General features: G+C 39.6%; 2 protein-coding genes across 2 annotated transcripts; one reads left to right on the top strand and one right to left on the bottom strand.

The window, feature by feature from the left end:
• The first annotated feature begins 2,387 nt into the window (after positions 1–2,387).
• emd (emerin) lies at positions 2,388–9,116 on the top strand. The gene is made up of 7 exons (XM_028583630.1): positions 2,388–2,755; positions 4,160–4,238; positions 6,061–6,156; positions 7,997–8,037; positions 8,139–8,161; positions 8,253–8,312; positions 8,399–9,116. The coding sequence occupies exons 2-7, from the start codon at positions 4,160–4,162 to the stop codon at positions 8,589–8,591; spliced, it is 492 nt and encodes a 163-aa protein (XP_028439431.1). The 5' UTR covers positions 2,388–2,755; the 3' UTR covers positions 8,592–9,116.
• A 2,143-nt stretch (positions 9,117–11,259) lies between these two features.
• Positions 11,260–17,820, bottom strand: LOC114559242 (ninjurin-1). The gene is made up of 4 exons (XM_028583798.1): positions 17,649–17,820; positions 12,093–12,321; positions 11,449–11,584; positions 11,260–11,370 (listed from the first exon to the last, which is right to left on the bottom strand). The coding sequence occupies exons 1-4, from the start codon at positions 17,703–17,705 to the stop codon at positions 11,292–11,294; spliced, it is 501 nt and encodes a 166-aa protein (XP_028439599.1). The 5' UTR covers positions 17,706–17,820; the 3' UTR covers positions 11,260–11,291.
• Positions 17,821–18,537: the final 717 nt, after the last annotated feature.

Below are 18,537 nucleotides of genomic sequence, written 5' to 3'. Positions count from 1 at the left end.
TTATATTTTTCTTTAGAAATTGGTTTGTTGAATACATTTGCCCCACCTGCTGGCAGCAGAAAAAAATAGTCTTGTTTTCATGGTACCGTGTAACATAGAAATGATTATAATTCTGGATTAATGCATTCCATAAAGAATCCTTGGTTGCTGCAGTTATTTATCATAAATTAACATAAATACATTAAATAACTTTCCATCTCTAGTGAATACATGTTTAATGATAGCAGTTGTGAAGTATTCTGTTTCTACTTAATATACTAATAATAATGACTAACAACTACTATACTATAATAGGGTAGCCTAGATGCCAGCATAGACGGTATATAAACTGGACCAACAGAGCCCGTTGCTCTGGATGGAGACCAGTGAAGGATATTAAAAGCACTTTTCCGGTGAGCGCTGAGTGTTAGCCTACTGCGCAGCCTCCAACTGAGCTTGACGACGTAGATGTGACATGAGCAACGTGTCTGAAAGTTGTAAGTCTTCTGGTAGCTGTGCCAAGAGAAATCTCATCATTCCCAATCTTACAGAGACGGAGAGCGTAGGTATATGTGAGGAGATAACATGGGCACAGGCTAATTATTGCTAACTAACATGCTAGTTAACATTAGTAATTAAACTCAAACAGCTAATGGAAGTCCAAACTGCCTGAAAGCTTCTCCTGTACTATACGGTAATTCCTCTACTATGCGACAGTAAGTTGTGTGGTTATGACACAATCGTTAGCCTATTTTTACCAAAACGTCTGCTACGGAGCCGTAACGTGAGATTCAAGGTAATGGAGCCTTTTATACATTGTTGTGTTTCTTTAGAAATAAACAACGGACAAATAGAGTCTTTAAACGCTTCACATGTAAAGTTATTCGCTGTCAAAGTGACGTCAAAATGAATGGCAGTCAATGGAATGCTAACGGGAGGTGATCGCTTTGTAGCATCAAAATGGCGCCATAGGAGGTTAGTTTTTTTGTGCATACAAACAGAGTAACAACATGTCCACAGATAGAATATGGACAGCAATGCGTGTACGACTGATTTAGTGTGACACAAACAACACAGAAGTGCTGGTAACTGTATGTTACTACAGCTTTTACAACAACACGGAGCAGCCACGTTGGATTTTTAGCTCGGGGTACTCGAGTTCCGAGCTCGGAAATCCAAGGTCAGGGGGCGTGTTTCCGACTTTGACCTCAGAAAATCCCAGTTCCGAGTACCTATGGAACGCACTATAAGCGTTGAATGTCGTCAAATCGCCCCTGGAGCAGCCTGTAGCACTGCATTGCGTTTTTCCCACTGAAAGGCCACTGTAGGGAGCACTTTATTGTTTGTTTTTCTTGCACATTACATTACATAATTTACATTAGTGAAGGGCACTTTTATAGAAAAATATCTATAAAAAGCTAAATATGCCTACTAACGCTAACCCTGCATGAATCACAATCATTATTGCTATGTTCAATTTATGTGCCCCAGTAAAGTCATGACAGATTTAGTGAGCCAGGATGAACAATACCAGGAGGCTGAAACTGACGCAGCTAAATGGAATTCGGCTATAATTCATTTGAGATACTTCATACTTATTTGAAACCTTTACTTAGTTACTTTGCAGATTCAAATTAGGCTAATAATACAAAATATAATCCACACATGAATTGTGTTGTATTATTATGGATAATGATCCCTTGGTGAACTTCCCACGATACAGTGTATATTAAAAACAGGGCCCACCTTTACCAGCTGCAACATTAAAGTAATGTACCCATTAATGCATCCATATGAAAACAATAATATTAAGTAGGCCTATGTTTTGATGCTTATACTTTTGTGCTTTTACTTAAGTAACATTTTGAACGCAGGACTTTTAGTTGTAACAGAGTACTTCTACGCTGTGGTATTGCTTGTAAAGGACTGAGTACTTATTAGGCTGGAGCCCCAGAAGCCGCCCACTCGCTCCGCCCCTGGGACTGAGTGTATACTGTACCACACTTTTGTTTTCCTGGCTCGAATGGGTCTGGGGGGGGGGGATCAGTGTGGGGTCCCCCAGGGTTATTTTGAACGTCAAAGACTAATATCCTACATTCTGATACCCTTTTATGCACCAATTTATGGTGGGAATAACTTTATTTATCCTATAAGAAGGAAATCACAGATGACATTCAAAATATATCCAAAATATAATGGAATATAAAGCAGTAAGAGGGCTTTCACATCAGGGACCTGAGCCTGGATCACAAAAGTTGACCCCAAAGCAACGAAGACAAAATAAAATAGGCTACTTATATTTGTCTTCAATAGTGCGGTGAAGGGAGGATAGGCCAGGCTACTGGCTTTAGTGTAGGCGGAGCATTGGGGCCCGCTAGCTACGCACGTACGCACGCACGCACGCACTACGCTCAGCGAGAAGCGGGTCGATGAAAGATGACGAAAAGTCTCTGCATGTTCTGCAGTGTTAGTTTAGTTTGCTGTCATGTTACTCGACCATGTATTTGTGAATACAAATATCGGAAGATCTAAAACTATGTATGTTGCGTATCATTGCACATTTTTAAGCGGGTGTATGGAAACCCAGGAGATAGATCACACCACTGCCAGAACACTACTTGAGTAGGCGTGTAGCATGGCTCGTAGTATCCGTAGGTGTGCCGAGAGCGTCGTCCGGATATGGGCACTAGTTCCTCCCACTTCGCTGCTCTAGCCTGCTCCTCGTCCTGGCTCTCAGAAACATTTTCAACCCCGGACTCGTTTGTCTTTTTCAAGGGTAAGTGAAACAATCTTATTTGAACTTCACACCAACACATGTATAATTATTTCCTCTTTTTTTTGTATCGCTTGCGTTTGTTGAGTTGTTGCTCGAGATTTCAAAAGAAAAAAAAGCTGCAAAGTTTGATTTATTTGCGTTACAATGCTCTTTTAACCAGGCATTAAAGCAATACAAGTGTTGCAACATGTAACAAAGGGGGGGGGTCTGGCGACAAAGTATTTGCTTTGACTTTCACAATTCTGCGTTTAGCCTATTTTCTTTTCAACCGTCCGCTTGAGTTTGCGCCCAGAGCTTTTTTCAATTTGACGTTTTCCTGCTGGATCGGAGCCTGGCGGGCTGCAGAGTCTCCTCCCTTTTTATTACTCTCTGCAGGCTGTAAGGCTGCTCTTATCTATGTACAGGCTGTTAGGCTACTTTTCTTCATCTACAGGCTCTTAGACTACTATCATAGGCTATTACTGCACTAATCCACACAGCCTCTTTTTTCAGTTATATGTACATTTTTGTTTCTGTAGGCCTATTTATTGTTTGTTTATTTCGTGTTAAAGGTCCCATGACATGGTGCTCTTTGGATGCTTTTATATAGACCTTAGTGGTCCCCTAATACTGTATCTGAGCCTAATACTGTATCTGAAGTCTCTTTTATATAGACCTTAGTGGTCCCCTAATACTGTATCTGAAGTCTCTTTTATATAGACCTTAGTGGTCCCCTAATACTGTATCTGAAGTCTCTTTTATATAGACCTTAGTGGTCCCCTAATACTGTATCTGAAGTCTCTTTTATATAGACCTTAGTGGTCCCCTAATACTGTATCTGAAGTCTCTTTTATATAGACCTTAGTGGTCCCCTAATACTGTATCTGAAGTCTCTTTTATATAGACCTTAGTGGTCCCTAATACTGTATCTAAAGTCTCTTTCCTGAAATTCAGCCTTGGTGCAGAATTACAGCCACTAGAGCCAGTCCCACAATGAGCTTTCCTTAGGATGTGCGATTTCTGTGTCTGAAAGCCATGATGTCTCTCTCTTTCTCTCATGGGTGGGCCAAATTCTCTGGGCGGGCAAAGCAGAGAAAGGGGAGGTAACCTTGCTCCTTATGACCTCATAACAAGCAGATTCCAAAACGGCCCATCTGAGCTTTCATTTTCTCAAAGGCAGAGCAGGATACCCAGGGCTCGGTTTACACCTATCACCATTTCTAGCCACTGGGGGACCATAGACAGGCTGGGGGAACGCATATTAATGTTAAAAAACCTCATAAAGTGAAATTTTCATGCCATGGGACCTTTAATGTTTAATATGCTTATGTATGCACCATCAATCAAGGCAAATTTATTGTAAGTGTTACTTACTTGGCAATAAATCCTTTTCTGATTCTTATCTATCTATCTATCTATCTGCAGATGTCTTTGAGTGAGAAAAGTAATGAGGAGATCAGCAAGTTGCTTGCTAAATATGACATCAAACATGGACCCATAGTCGGTAAGAAGAGTGCACACATTAACTACCTCATTAATAATGTAGTAGATTCTTTTAACCAAACCTACATTAGGCTAATGCGGTGCGAGAAAGGGAGAAATTTCTCTTACGCATGTTCTTGGCTGTCAATCAACCAATGTCCAATACATTAAATAACGTTGAGTGCTGTGACTCAATCATTCTATGACGGCATGCCCACCGTAGTACAGGTATTAAGTATAGTCTATTTCATTTCAGGTCAGTTTCATTCTGCTTTCCAATTAAATACAAATGAAACCACACCACTGACCACGCTGACATGGTAAAAAGCTGGTTGCTTTCCCCTGTGTACCTCTGGCTGTTGTTTACCTTTATGCATTTCCGGTGACAATGCTCCACCCAGTGATCAAACACAAAACTGCATACATATTCATGTCACCAACATGCTAATAAACAAAACAAAAAACAAAGTTACATTATGGCTCCAAGAAATGCCATTACTGCTCATTACTGCCAACTTATGTTTTAATTAGATATCGGCGGGCCGATATTAGGAATTTTCCAAACTATCGGTATCAGCATTTATGATGGCCTAAAAATGAATATTTATAATAAAAACAGGCAAAACACCCTTCAACCATGTTCTGAGTGTTGGCGTTGCATAGTTTGTCCACCAGAGGGCGCGCTACAACGTCTCTGTTGGCAACACTGATTTATTTTTTTATTGTTTTTTTTGTTCAAAGGACTTTAAGTTTCATATCTTAAGTTTGTATTTTTATACATTTTATTCATCAGAACTTTAATATATTTTGATGTTCTTCTGTTCTGTTGTAAACAAAAAACAAGTTTATTTTTAAACTGCATTATCATATTATTAACTCATATACTCATAACTCATATACTTATATACACATATACTCAATACTCATAATCTCTCATAAATAACTACAAATAATGTTATAATTATTATATATTATAATGTTAGGGAAATCTGTTTGTTTCGTTACGTGTTTATGGATTTAAAAAATATATAATATTGGAATATCTGATTTTTAAATCACCAAATATTTGTATTGATTCCGGCCTTAAAAATCCTTTATCGGTCGGGCTCTAGTTTTAATAGTTGAAGCTGTAAGAGTGAGAATTGTTATCGTAAAAATAGAGAAATAAAAGAAAAGTTAAAATATATATTTAATGAAATAAATAAATAAAAATGCCTCCATGATCACACAGCCATTTGCTCTATTTCTTTACATTTGTCTGTTAGCTACTTTGTACTCCAATGTCTTTTTTTTTTTTTAGTAAGCATCTCTTTTATTACTATACTAATGTATAATAGATAAGAGTATAGAATTAGATCAAATAGAATCAAACCCCTAACCTATTTTCATAATACACCAATTCAATTGATCAATTTTGTTTTGATTTGTTTTAACTTTTCACATAATGAAACTCCATGTTATGTTTCCATATTCCCTCCAACAAACAGACACGTTAAATTGTGTTTATTTTTGTTAACTGTGGTAAGGGTAGTCAAAGTAGCTTTATTGTCATTATATTGAGGGGTCACACAACAATATAATGAAATTTGGTTGGCAGTTCTCTGAGTCATAAAAACATTGAAGAAAAAAAACATTAGACTGTTAAAAAGACAATTACAACAATTAAAGACATACAATTTCCAAGAACACAAACAATAAAGTGTAGTGTAATGTGCAAGCAAAGCAAGCTTCAGCACATAAAAAACCCAGTAGTCTCAGAGAGCACCAAGCCCCTCCGTCCGTGCGTGCCGCCATCTTTGCATCGTGCATAATGAAGCCCTATTAATGTGTTTGTGTCAACGTAGACACTACTCGAAAGCTGTACGAGAAGAAGCTTGAAAAGGCGATGAAGAGCGCTCCAGTGCAATCCTCGCCTGATAAGACCTACTACAGGGAGGAAGGTAGGATGCTCTTCAGTCTTGGTCATTTTTTAGGCACTTTATGGTTGATTGTTCATTTGTGGGTCTAAAAATGTCTATATATATATATATATATATATATATATATATATATATATATATATATATATACACACACACACACACACACACACACACACACACACACACACATATATACACACACACACACACACACTCTTAATAGCTTGTTGTGCTTGTTTGTGGTGGTGGGTTCCAAAATGCTGTTATTGCTATTCACTGCCCATGGTCCTGAACTAGAGCTTCAAAGAATAATCAAATAATAGATCAGTTGTCAACTATTAAATTAATCGCCAATTATTTTGATAAGGAATTAATTGGTTTGAGCCTTTTCATGGTAATAAAGTTAAAGGACAAATCCGGCGCAAAATGAACCTAGGGGTTAATAACACATGTGTACCGAGTCGACCGTTCTCTGGGATATGTTTTCGTTCTAATCAAATGTGACCAGTTTTAGCACAAACTGCTAATTAGCTAATAATGCTAGTCGTCAGGGCACTGGTAAAGTAAAAAGAAATCGCTCTTTCTACACCACTAACAAGGCTCAAAATAGCCACACTCTTCCACGGTAACATAATGAGGGTGCCTACATGTAAACCCAAACATTGAGAACTTTGTAAGTGTACAGACAGTTTTTTATTAAAAAGATAGTTTAGAACGACTCTAACGTTTTAAGGGATTAAATGATTTCATCGTGCGGCTCTTCTAGACTTTCCAAATGTTATTGGACAGAATGGATCAAATTCTGATAGTGGAACGAGTTATTTCGCGGGCGTTGTGACGCCCAAAATATATATCCACTGATTCACAGATGTCTCTTTCTCCATGTAAGTCTATGGGGAAAAAGTATTTTTGGGCCAGAGGGCATCTTGACTTCAAAGCCCGGCCCACTTCCTATGGGCCTGGTGTTGTCTAACAGTGTGGCGGCCATTTTGTGCATTTCGCAGTTCGAAGTGAATGTAACGCAAATGTACATTTTCCAATCTGGCTTAAAAATTCTCATGCATGATAACAATCCAGGCCTGAGGACCTGCCAACTGGTGTTCATTCTGAATGAACACTTTATTTCTATTATTATTATCATCATCTTATCATATTCTTAAAAATGAATAGACAGTCGATAAATGGGGGCAGTGGTGGCCTAAAGGTTAAAGCTTGTGACCGGGAGGTCGTCGGTTCAATCCCCAGACCGACAGGATAAAATCTGGGTGGGGAAAGTGAAAGAGCAGTGCTTGTCCCTCCCTCATTACCACAACTGAGGTGCCCTTGAGCAAGGCCCTTAACCTCCATCTGCTCCAGTGGAGCTGCCCAGTGGCCAGCAGATCAGACTGTGGTTATACCGGAAAGCTTCCAGGTATGAATGTGGAGCTGTGTCAATGTGATCAGGGCGTTCCTGCAAAAGAGAGGCTGCCTCTCAGTGAACCTTCTCTGAATAAATAAAGGTTAAAAAAAATAATAAATATATAAATAAATAAAAATGTTTACTGTATGTCAAGGAGGTCCAAAATGTGCTAAGATTTATTTATTTTATTAGGACAATGCACATTAATCAACATTTCTGTAAATGTGCCAGTGTTAGCCAGCCGGCTAATTTTCAACTGTAGTCGTAGTTACAGTACGTAGCATGCGTGTCTTTATGGCGGGAGGAAACCTGGAGCACCCAGAGGAAACCCACGCAAACACGGGGAGAACGTGAAAACTCCACCCTCAAAGGCCCTGCCCAAACTTTCTGTGAGGAATAAGTGCTAACAACTGAGCCACCGGGCCGTGCTAATGTCTTATTTTTTTTTTTTCTTTACAGCGGAGGAAATTACCTACATCACGTACCACCAGTCCAGTCCGGTGAGACCTGATTGTCCGCTTATCTCTCTGTGTTCGTGCCAAATTTCTCTGCTCTCTAACTGTAAATAATCTCACAAACTATCCTGCTTTCATTTTCACAGGTTCAAGCGGTGTATTCGGACGTGTAAGTGCTGTTTTAACACACACACACACACACACACACACACACACACAAACACACCAACTTTGACTATATACAATTTTCTTCCATTCAGGCTGAAACGAAGAGGCAACATTGAGCCAAATGAAGCCAAGGAATCGGACCAACGCACAGAGTGAGTCTGTACTATAAACTAGTGGCGTGTTTGAGCAAACAAGTTCATCACCTGCTCTAAATATGATCTTCCATCCCGTGCTTCAGGCCCCCTATCCAGAGCACAAACAGAGCAGCCAATCACAGCACAATACGATCCGGGGAGCTGGTCAGAAAGTCTGGAGGCTGGAGCCTGTGGAAGGTGATACGGCTGCTGCTGCTGTTAGCCGTGTTAGCAGCTTTCCTCTACTACTCCTACTGCCGTCTGAACGATATAGAAAATCCTTTTGCGATTCAATAAAAAGATAATCAGTTTTTTTTTTTCTCTCATTCCAATACAAAGATCTTATAAACCTTTAAATGCTGGCAGTTTTTTATATTCATGTCACCAAATCAGTAAAATGAACAAAACCAGACACATTATAGGCTGTGTATCCAAAAAAAACGGACGAACGCTATGTGCCTTGTAGCCGAGGAGATAAAGAATATATAGTAGTGGTCTTTTCAAGAAAAAGAACGAGAATAATGCTAGCACTCTCCTTTTAATTTCTTTGCTTTTTTGCGTGAAATGTTGCACTTTGTTTTCTATCTATGCGTATTATTGTGTATCTGATTTCTTTTATGTATTGCTTTTATGCTTTCTAACATAATGTATGTGATTTGTTCTTATTTGTGGGATATACATGATGTCATGCAGTACAACAGATATGTAAACTGAGGCTGTCTTTCATATTTCTAAGCTGTCCTCCAAATCACGTCTATAACCAAAGGCTGTTGTCTAAATGTGTTGATTTTTTTTTTTTAAATAAATTAAAAAAAGTCCCCAGCTCCTTCGATTGTTTGAACTTTCTTTTAAACAATACATTGGAGATGCAAAAAAATGTTAATGTGAACATGAGATTAAATATTAACAAACACTGTCAAATAATGAATTGATTTATTTTGTTACACAACTTAAGCTTAATTCCATCATCCACATGACATTGGAACAGAAGCGCGGTTATATTTACAACATAGAAGCTTAAAATAGTTTAGCAAAAAATTTAAATACACTGCAGTGGAGCAGGGGCAAAGTGACGGGGCAACTTCTGGGGCTCCGGCACCAAATGCTTTCTTAAAGTGCTCATCTTATGCTCATTTTCAGGTTCATTATTGTATTTAGAGGTTGTATCAAAATAGGTTTACATGGTTTCATTTTCAAAAAACACCATATTTTTGTTGTACTGCACATTGCTGCAGCTCCTCTTTTCACCCTGTGTGTTGAGCTCTCTGTTTTAGCTACAGTGAGGCATCACACTTCTATTCCATATTTGTTGGGAGTCGCACATATGCAGTAGCTAGGTAAGGACTACTAACCAGTCAGAAGCAGAGTATGAGGGTGTGCCACGTGTTACAAAGTGACCACGTTGGTCTCTGAAGTAAAGGCTGGACTACAACAGAGCTGTTTGGAGCAGTTTGTGAACAGTGTTTTCTGTTGGAGATGGTAAGTCCCTTTGGGCTGGACTTTGGGCTTTTTCACTTTGTAAATAACTTGCATAAAAAAGATATATAACACAATTAAGGAAAGGGAAAAAGCATAATATGAGCACTTTTAAAGTAGTGAATCTGTCTGTCATTTATCTCAGTCTCTATGACTGGAACGGCAAACCAACATAGCAAAAGCTCTGTTACTGGGAAATATTGACATTAATTCTGTGAACTCTACTCAATGCTGTTAACACCAAATTCCAACTTATATTATGTAATTCAAAAATAGTAACATCAGACCATTTTTTTAGTCTTTAGGTGTCAGGAGTGAAAATCCGTAACATGTATTGTGTTCTGGTTTCAGAATGATGAAGACAGTTAGATATAAAACAGGATGTCGGCTCTACAGGATCATTCTTTTCCTTGGCATCTATCTTGTTTTTCCTAAATGATGTACAGATTTGTAGGCATTATTTTGTCAAATGGCTTGAAAAATAGTGCGTATAGCTGCTGTAAATAGAGCATGCCCCCCCCACCCCCCTACCTCCCTACTAGCTTCGGGCCCTGAATGTTTACAACGCCTGGCTCCAGGTACCTGAAAGAGACAGACACAAGCTAAAACAGGTAGTCCTACGGCGTCACAAGTTGAATTCAGCAGCTGTGATTCTGAGTTGAGGTTGTGGTCAATAGTCAGTGAGAGGAAGAGGCTCAGGTGGTAGAGCGTCCGTCTACCAGTCAGGGTCAGTGGTTCGATTCCTGGCAGTCTACATGTCGAAGTGTCCTTGGGCGAGACACTGAACCCCAAATTGCTCCTGATGCGGTGCCATCGGTGTCTGAATGTGAATGAATGTTTATCTGAGGAGACCTTGAATGGCAATCTCGGCCACCAGTGTATGAATACGGCGCCATGGTGAATGGTGCCCATACTGTGTACATCGTTTTGAGTAGTCGTTAAGACTAGTAAAGCGCTATATAAATGCAGTTCATCTACATTTACTTAGTGATCCTTAGGTTGTATGAGTTTCAGCTTGCATTCACAAAAGCCTTTCATGGTAAATCCATTAAGGAATTAAAGGTTTGTTCCAGCTGGTGAATCTTTGCACTAACCAGTCAGAATTTGAACAGGGAGCCAGTGCTGTAGTCGAGTCACCAACTGTTAAGTCCGAGTCAAGTCTCGAGGCCCCAGTGTTCAAGTCCGAGTCACCATTACCTGAGTTCGAGTCCAGAGAATAGTGACTTGAGTCCGAGTCCAGCACTATTACACATACAAGTAGTCAGAAAGTTCATCCAACTTCCGAATCCTATTTCAAGCCCAATTTCATGAATCCTTAAGTCTAAAGTCATCCAAGTCCAAATCGAGTCACGAGTCCAGAGAATAGCGATTTGAGTCCGAGTCCAGGACTTGAGTTCTCCTTCACTGCAGGGGAGCCAATACAGATGTTAGAAAAAGGCTGCTGTCCGCCATAACCCTTTAGATTTCAAGGCTTTGAGATAAAAGGTGAACAAAGAAAGTCTTATTTTGGTCCAAAACGGTCTAAATGCCAACAGCCATGTTCAGGTCGGAGGGCAGAAGGGAAAGCGGAGGCTCTGACATCACCGGTGACCCTGATGACCTGGTAAAAAAAACAAGATGAAGTGAGTTTACAACAGTAAGAGAACCTACTGTATATGTGTGTTCTGTAATGGCCTACCTGACAGCATTTTCCTCATGTCCAAGCGCTGTGATGAAGATGTTGATGAGGACGGTGAAGAAGACAAGCACTGTCGCTACGTTGTTCATCCGGTTCAACTTGGCGTGTTTACTCTCGTCGTTCAGATCATACTTCACTGCTGGCACAGAATCAGAACTTAATGAGCTACATGAAAAGCTGATGAGCAAAGACAAAAAGAGAGGAAGGGGAAAAAGATTGGAACTTTGTTTTATTTAAGGAAATTGATGTTGGATTTAGAGAAGAAAGTTCTGTTTAGTTAAGGATTACAAAAAAAGATGATTAAAAATGAAATGAAATGCTGTGGGTACCAAACACAGCTGATATAGTCTACACACTTGTAGATAACAATTGAAATGTCAAATATGTTTTTATATTACAAATAGAAAGAATATTCAAATCACAGAAGAGTGAAGTATCTGACTACTAACTGTAGGACGGTAAGTCTGACAAGTTTATTTAGTAAAGAAAGGATCTTAATAAAGTTGGCGGAAAAAGTCCTGAGGAGAACAAATGCACCAATGTTCCCTGCTTTGATTCTTCTCACCTTCCCAACTTAAAGATTCCAAGAGCGAAGGTATTAGAGTGCAAGAAAGATGGAGAAACAAAAAGTCTGGGTCACTTGCCAATAAAGACGAGCAGCAGCCCCACCAAGACCTGTAAGGAGATGGACAGAGACAGCAGGACAAGGAGGGGGATGTAGAAACGATAATGAGGCCCCACATAGAGGATGGTCTTCAGCTGAGACGAGTTGGCCGTCAGCAGGGCAACGTCCAGCATGCTCTGAGCCGCACTCTTCTTAGTGGCGTAGTGATTCAAGTTCATGGGGCCGTTTCTAGAGGGGGGCGTGTGTGCCTGCGGGTGTTGAGAGGGTACGTTAGGTTTCAGGCCCTGGTAAAGAACAAAGTCACGCAGGTGCTAGTTTACATACAGATCCACATTGGCAGTAAAGGATAAAGTGATTGTGAAAGAGTGTTATTCTTTTGTTCTCTGTCACAGGTCCAGTGACGTAAGGTACGACGGGCCCTAGTGCATGCTAGTTAGTTTTTGGCAAGAGCCCCACCCTTTTCCAAACAGTTTCCAATGCTGGTAAGATGGTTCTGTGCTTACATGTTGTGGGCACCATGTGGTGCATCAGGTTAACATAAAACATGATGGAGATGGGTTTGACTTTTCAAATGGCACCTTTTTTCATTCAGCGTCAGTTCTTCCTGCTTTGAGCACAGGCGTGTTTCCAAGCTGCCAATCGTAATCGCTTATGAGGGGCCGTACTTTGCCCAAAACATTGTTCCAGGGCCCGCCCCCCCCCACCCACGGTCATGCGCTGTCTATATTTATACCCCTGCATACTGCACAGGTCTGATTGCTCTCTATGTACTCAGGTTGTCAAAGGAGAAGTGGGAGTGGCAGAGCAGCAGGTGATAACTCACCTGAGCCAAAGAGAGAGAGAGAGAGAGAGAGAGAGAGAAAGAATGGCAACAAGACGCAACACGCTGTGGAGTGTTCTCTTTGTACAACTCTAGAAATGTGACGATTAGTTCGGTGAACTGATACGTGCTTGCCTGGTGCAGGGAGAGCAAACTAAAACTGACTCTGTAGGTGACAGGAGACAACAAGTCCTCCAAGCCATACGACATAGGTCTCTAGCTTTCCTGCAGCAGTGTCAAACTCATTTTAGTCCACATGCAGCCAAATTTGATCTTAAGTGGGCCAGACAGTAAAATCATTGCCATGACGATAGTGGTGCTGAATATTATATTCCTTTAGGTGCTGTGAGCAAACCAAGCACACTGCTTGACACACCTTTTTGACAAAGGCATTTTCCACCCGTGGCTCGTGCATGAACAGTAGCCTACGCTTGACAGGGTTGTGTCACGTAGCAGTTGGGATCTATAATAACGTTTCCAGCATTGGGCCTACTCTTGTGACAGAACCATTCCCAGTGGACAAATAGAATAGCAGTGCATTTTATTGAAAAATTGGAATGAATGACTGTTGTGTTCTAGCTCTATGTGCAGCTTTGACCACTAAGCGGCACTGTTGTAAAGCAGATTTTAGGGGGCTTTCACACCTGCCTCATTTAGTGCGGTTGAATCGCACTAGAGTTCATTTTTCCATCCATGGAAAATACTTCTCGTAGACATTGACCAAACCACACATTTCCCCCACTGACTCCTCCAAAATGACACATCTCCTTCTGAAGCATGGGTTTCTTTAATTACATTACGTTACATGTCATTTAGCTGACACTTTTATCTAAAGCCATTTCCAATGAAATGCTTTTAACCTTGAAGGAACAAACTCCGGACAGCAAGAAGTAAGTGCAAGTACATTAGCTTTAAATAAGCCAAACTACAAAGAGCCATATGAAAGTGCAACTGTAAGTGTCTAATTTCCTTAAACGATTTTAAAGGTTATGTTAAAACCATAGAACATGAGTCCATCCACACGTGTAAATGTTTTAAGTAATGGTACTTTTATTTAATTGAAATGCACTTGAGATGTCTTTGCCTCTTTTGTGATTGTTTTGTGATTAAAAATTGTTGTTTTATGTAACTAACTTGTTCTGCTATCTTGGCCAGGTCTCTCTTGAAAAAGAGATTTTATATCTCAATGAGACTAACCTGGTTAAATAAAAAAATAAGTTGTTTTTTTTAACATCCAAGGTGCAGTCAGAAGAGATGTGTTTTTTTAGCCTGTGACGGAAGATGTGTAGGCTTTCGGCCATCCTGATGTCAATGGGGAGCTCATTCTACCATTTACAAGCCAGGACAGCAAACAGTGGTAAAATAAATATCAGCACTTTTGGGTAAATTATTCTTAGAAAAATCCTCCTGGTCACAGTTGTCACATGTCCTTACCTTCAGCCCACTAACTGGTCTGTTTGGCCCATTGGAAAAACAAAAAAAAATAGATGTTGGGTGCAACTTTTGAGACACACACAGCTTTCATTCATCTCAACGTAGGGCTGGGTGATATGGACCAAAAGTCATATCCCGATATATTTTGGCTGAATATCGATATACGATATACAGTGGTGTGAAAAAGTGTTTGCCCCCTTCCTCATTTCCTGTTCCTTTGCATGTTTGTCACACTTAAGTGTTTCGGAACATCAAACCAATTTAAACAAAAGTCAAGGACAACACAAGTAAACACAAAATGCAATTTGTAAATGAAGGTGTTTATTATTAAAGGAGAAAAAAAATCCAAACCATCATGGCCCTGTGTGAAAAAGTGATTGCCCCCCTTGTTAAAACATACTATAACTGTGGTTGTCCACACCTGAGGCCACACCCAGGCCTGATTATTGCCACACCTGTTCACAATCAAGGCATCACTTAAATAGGAGCTGCTTGACACAGTAAGGTCCACAGAAGATCCTTAAAAACATCATGCCGAGACCCAAAGAAATTCAGGAAAATTGAGAAAGAAATCTATCAGTCTGGAAAGGGTTATAAAGCCATTTCCAAAGCTTTTTCCAGCGAACCACAGTGAGAGCCATTATCCACAAATGGCGAAGACATATTCAGTGGTGAACCTTCCCAGGAGTGGCCGGCCGCCCAAAATTACCCCAAGAGCGCAGCGACGACTCATCAAGAGGTCACAAAAAAATCCAAAGAACTCCTGGTCACAGTTGTCACATGTCCTTACCTTCATGCCTCCACCATCAGGAAAAGACTGGGCAAAAATGGCCTGCATGGCAGAGTTCAAGGAGAAAACCACTGCTGAGCAAAAAGCTCGTCTCAATTTCTCCAGAACACATCTTGATGATCCCCAAGACTTTTTTATGAGACAAAAGTGGAACTCTTTGGAAGGTGTGTGTCCAAGTATATCTGGCGTAGAAGGAACACTGCATTTCATAAAAAGAACATTATACCAAAACATGGTCTGGGGGTTTTTTTTCAGGACCTGGAAGACTTCGTGGGAACTATGAATTTTGTTCCGACCATCTGTTCCTGTACTCATAGAACTTGGGTTCTGCAGCAGGACAATGAGATGTCCACCACCGAATGGCTGAAGAAAAACAAAATGAAGACTTTGGAGTGGCCTAGCCAAAGTCCTGACCTGAATCCTATTGAGATGTTGTGGTATGACCTTAAAAAGGCCGTTCATGCTCGAAAACCCTCTAATGTAACTGAATTAGGACAATTCTGCAAAGATTCAAAATTCCTCACGCTGTAAAAGCCTCATTGCACGGCTTGGTTGCAGTTGTTGCTGCTAATGGACCAAAAAGGTTTCAATACTTTTTCCACAGGGCCATGATTTTGGATTTGTTTTCACCTTTAATGATAAACACCTTCATTTACAAAATGCATTTTGTGTTTACTTGTGTTGTCCTTGACTATTGTTTAAATTGGTTTGATGTTATATGACAAACATGCAAAGGAACAGGAAATGAGGATATTTTTTCACACCACGCAAAGTGAGAGCAAATGTTCAGTCAAAGCCAAATATGACATGTCACAAGTAGTTTCATAGAAACCGGCTATTTCAGTGAACAGTTGCAAAATCAAATGAATAAATAATAAACAGGTTTCTTCACCTGGTTCAATGCTCAGCTGTTCAAATAACAATAAAATGTAATAAATACTGTAAAACAACAGGAGTACCTTTTTTGAAATAAAAGCTCCATAAGGTTTGTTTTAGTTTTTTCCAACGTTTTAAATTGTTAAATTTTTCTTCTACACATTTTCAGCGCTTAATTCTACGTCCCATTATTTCTACGTCCCATATTTTCTGATATAGGGCTGGGCGATATAGAGAAGATCAGATATCATGATATTCTTGACCAAATACCTCGATATCGATATTGCGGCGATATATTCTAGAGTGGACAGTTGGTGCTCTCGCAAAATATCTTCACGCTTAGATTTTAGATAAATAATCATTAATAATAGAACAGCTAGAACAGTCTGGTGAGTTCAGAAAAGTACAGCACTTCACTGTAATGCAGCCTTTAAAACCAGGAAAAGACACTTATGTCATATCACGATATTACGATATCCAAAATCTAAGACGATATCTAGTCTCATTCCCGATATCGATATAATATCAATATATCGCCCAGCCCTATCTCAACGCACAGCTGACGACTATCGATGGAAACGCTAATTTTAACAGAGGTTCCTCTTTTTTTTATTTAATCTTTCCCCTTTTTTGAAATGCTGGATAATTCTAGGCGTTTGGAGCCTTCTATAATTATTCCACAAAACATAGTAGATAGGAAAAAATAAACATGTTTCTCCACCTACTGCAATATATAAAAATATATTTTAGTCCAATAAGTGTGATAACTCAAGGCCAAAGAAAATTATGTAAATGACATCCCTGTATTACCGGTGACCTCCACCAGCTTCTGGTCTGCAATAGGAACACATGATAAACACTCGATACTTGGATAATCATCTTTTTAAAGTACACGTCTGCGTTTTGAGCCATTTCTGAATCCTTTTAGCTCTAATATCTAACTGCCAACAATTTACAATTACATCCTTAATGAATGTAAATATAATGAATGTATTAAGGCAAACACTGTGTAAAGTTATTTACAGACTTATTTAGTCTAAGGGCATTTTCACATATCTTCTTAAATTCACATTTTTTAAGGTATTTGCATATAACTGATCCACATGTTTCATATCAAAATGTTGAAAACAAACTCAACTTTCTGTCAAGTGGTGCCCAAATTTTTTTTAAACAATGTGTAAAGAGATAATTTGGCGCTGAAGCTGAAACGTTGATGTTGGCTGTTTGATAGTCCTCAAATCTCTTTTGAAAACAAACCTTAACTTATGACATGTATGAATATTTTCCGTCCCTGAAATGAGTTCACCAAAGTCTTAGGTTATATATGATTCAAATAGTGAATAAATGTCTGAAATGAAATTTTATAATATCACTTTTTGAGTAGGGGTTTTGCCAAACATCGCTTGGACGCGTCGGTGCGTCTTTCGCCCTCAGACGGTCAAAGATAAAATGAAGGGAGCTGGGATATAATTTACATCTGAATACAATAAAGGCAAATGCAACATTTTTGCCATTGATCTATTCATGGCACTTAATGAAGGGTAGTTTGTTTGGGTTGGTTGGCACCACTGTTGAAGAAAACAAAATAGAGCAGAACAGAAACAGAACAAAATAGAATGGTAATGGGAGAGGGTTTGTGTGTCTGTGTCGCTTACCTCTATGTTGCCCAGTTTATCCAGAGGCATGTCCTCTCCATTCAGTCTGTGCGCCATTCTCCCCTCTTTGATAACGCCACAGCAGCGATCAGGAAACTGTCCGTCTGCTGCTGATGGGGGGGAATATGTGCTGAGATGTGTAGTCTCAGAGCTCACTGTTGTATAGCTCAAGAGAACGTTAAAGAAGTAGACAGGCCCAACAAGTCAGGAAACTCCTCCAGTGCATGGGACATTGGGAAGATCCCTCCCACTATGTGTCATTCTCTTCAGTTTAACTTTTGAGAGGGGCTTTAATTACAGTACAACTGTGTTGGAATAAAGCATGTGATAAAGCAGCAAGAGATAGGAACCGTGCCTACAGAGCCCTGAGAAAGTGGCCAACAGAGAACAAAGCAACAGAATATAAAAGGTTGAGAGTAACACGTAAGGCTAAGAAAGTGAAATAGACATCACTGGTTCTCTAATCAAAATAGTGTAAAGAATTAACTTTTTTAATTGGGGAGAGAGAAAAGGCATGCAGCTGCTATGACTTGACTGGGACTGGGACACTATGGGCTAAAACATGGGACTTGGTAAAGATACTGTAGAATAAAAGTTGCTGACAGTTAAAATCGCGGTGTTGCAAAAGAGCTGTGTTAGTCCTTGAGGAAGTTGTTAAACAGAAAGTTAAGCTTAAGTCATAAAAATAGTTTAGGCTTTTATGGCATAAGAATGCATTGCGTACAGATAAGCAGAAGAACAGGAAAAGACAATTTAATAATAATGATAATAATAATAATAATAATGAATTAATTAAAAGTTAAGAGATTAGGAGAGGAAGTTGCACTACACAGAGGCCCTGACTTTGATGTGTGTGTTTTTGAAAGATAATAGTTTCTGTCTAGAGGAT

Source organism: Perca flavescens, chromosome 7 (genome assembly GCF_004354835.1).
Source record: "Perca flavescens isolate YP-PL-M2 chromosome 7, PFLA_1.0, whole genome shotgun sequence".
NCBI lineage: Eukaryota > Metazoa > Chordata > Actinopteri > Perciformes > Percidae > Perca > Perca flavescens.
The sequence above is the reverse complement of the archived record's forward strand: the minus strand, read 5'-3'. Positions and strand labels throughout refer to the sequence as shown.

What these genes read in the sequence shown, in the direction of transcription:
- LOC114559242 (XM_028583798.1), bottom strand. Translation starts at nt 17,705, where the DNA reads ATGGCGCACAGACTGAATGGAGAGGACATGCCTCTGGATAAACTGGGC. An exon ending in ATAAACTGGGCAACATAGAG is followed by an intron (nt 12,322 to 17,648) that starts GTAAGCGACACA and finishes CAACACCCGCAG; the next exon opens with GCACACACGCCCCCCTCTAG. An exon ending in CATGAGGAAAATGCTGTCAG is followed by an intron (nt 11,371 to 11,448) that starts GTAGGCCATTAC and finishes TTTTTTTACCAG; the next exon opens with GTCATCAGGGTCACCGGTGA.
- emd (XM_028583630.1), top strand. Translation starts at nt 4,160, where the DNA reads ATGTCTTTGAGTGAGAAAAGTAATGAGGAGATCAGCAAGTTGCTTGCT. An exon ending in CGTACCACCAGTCCAGTCCG is followed by an intron (nt 8,038 to 8,138) that starts GTGAGACCTGAT and finishes TCATTTTCACAG; the next exon opens with GTTCAAGCGGTGTATTCGGA. An exon ending in CAAGCGGTGTATTCGGACGT is followed by an intron (nt 8,162 to 8,252) that starts GTAAGTGCTGTT and finishes TCTTCCATTCAG; the next exon opens with GCTGAAACGAAGAGGCAACA.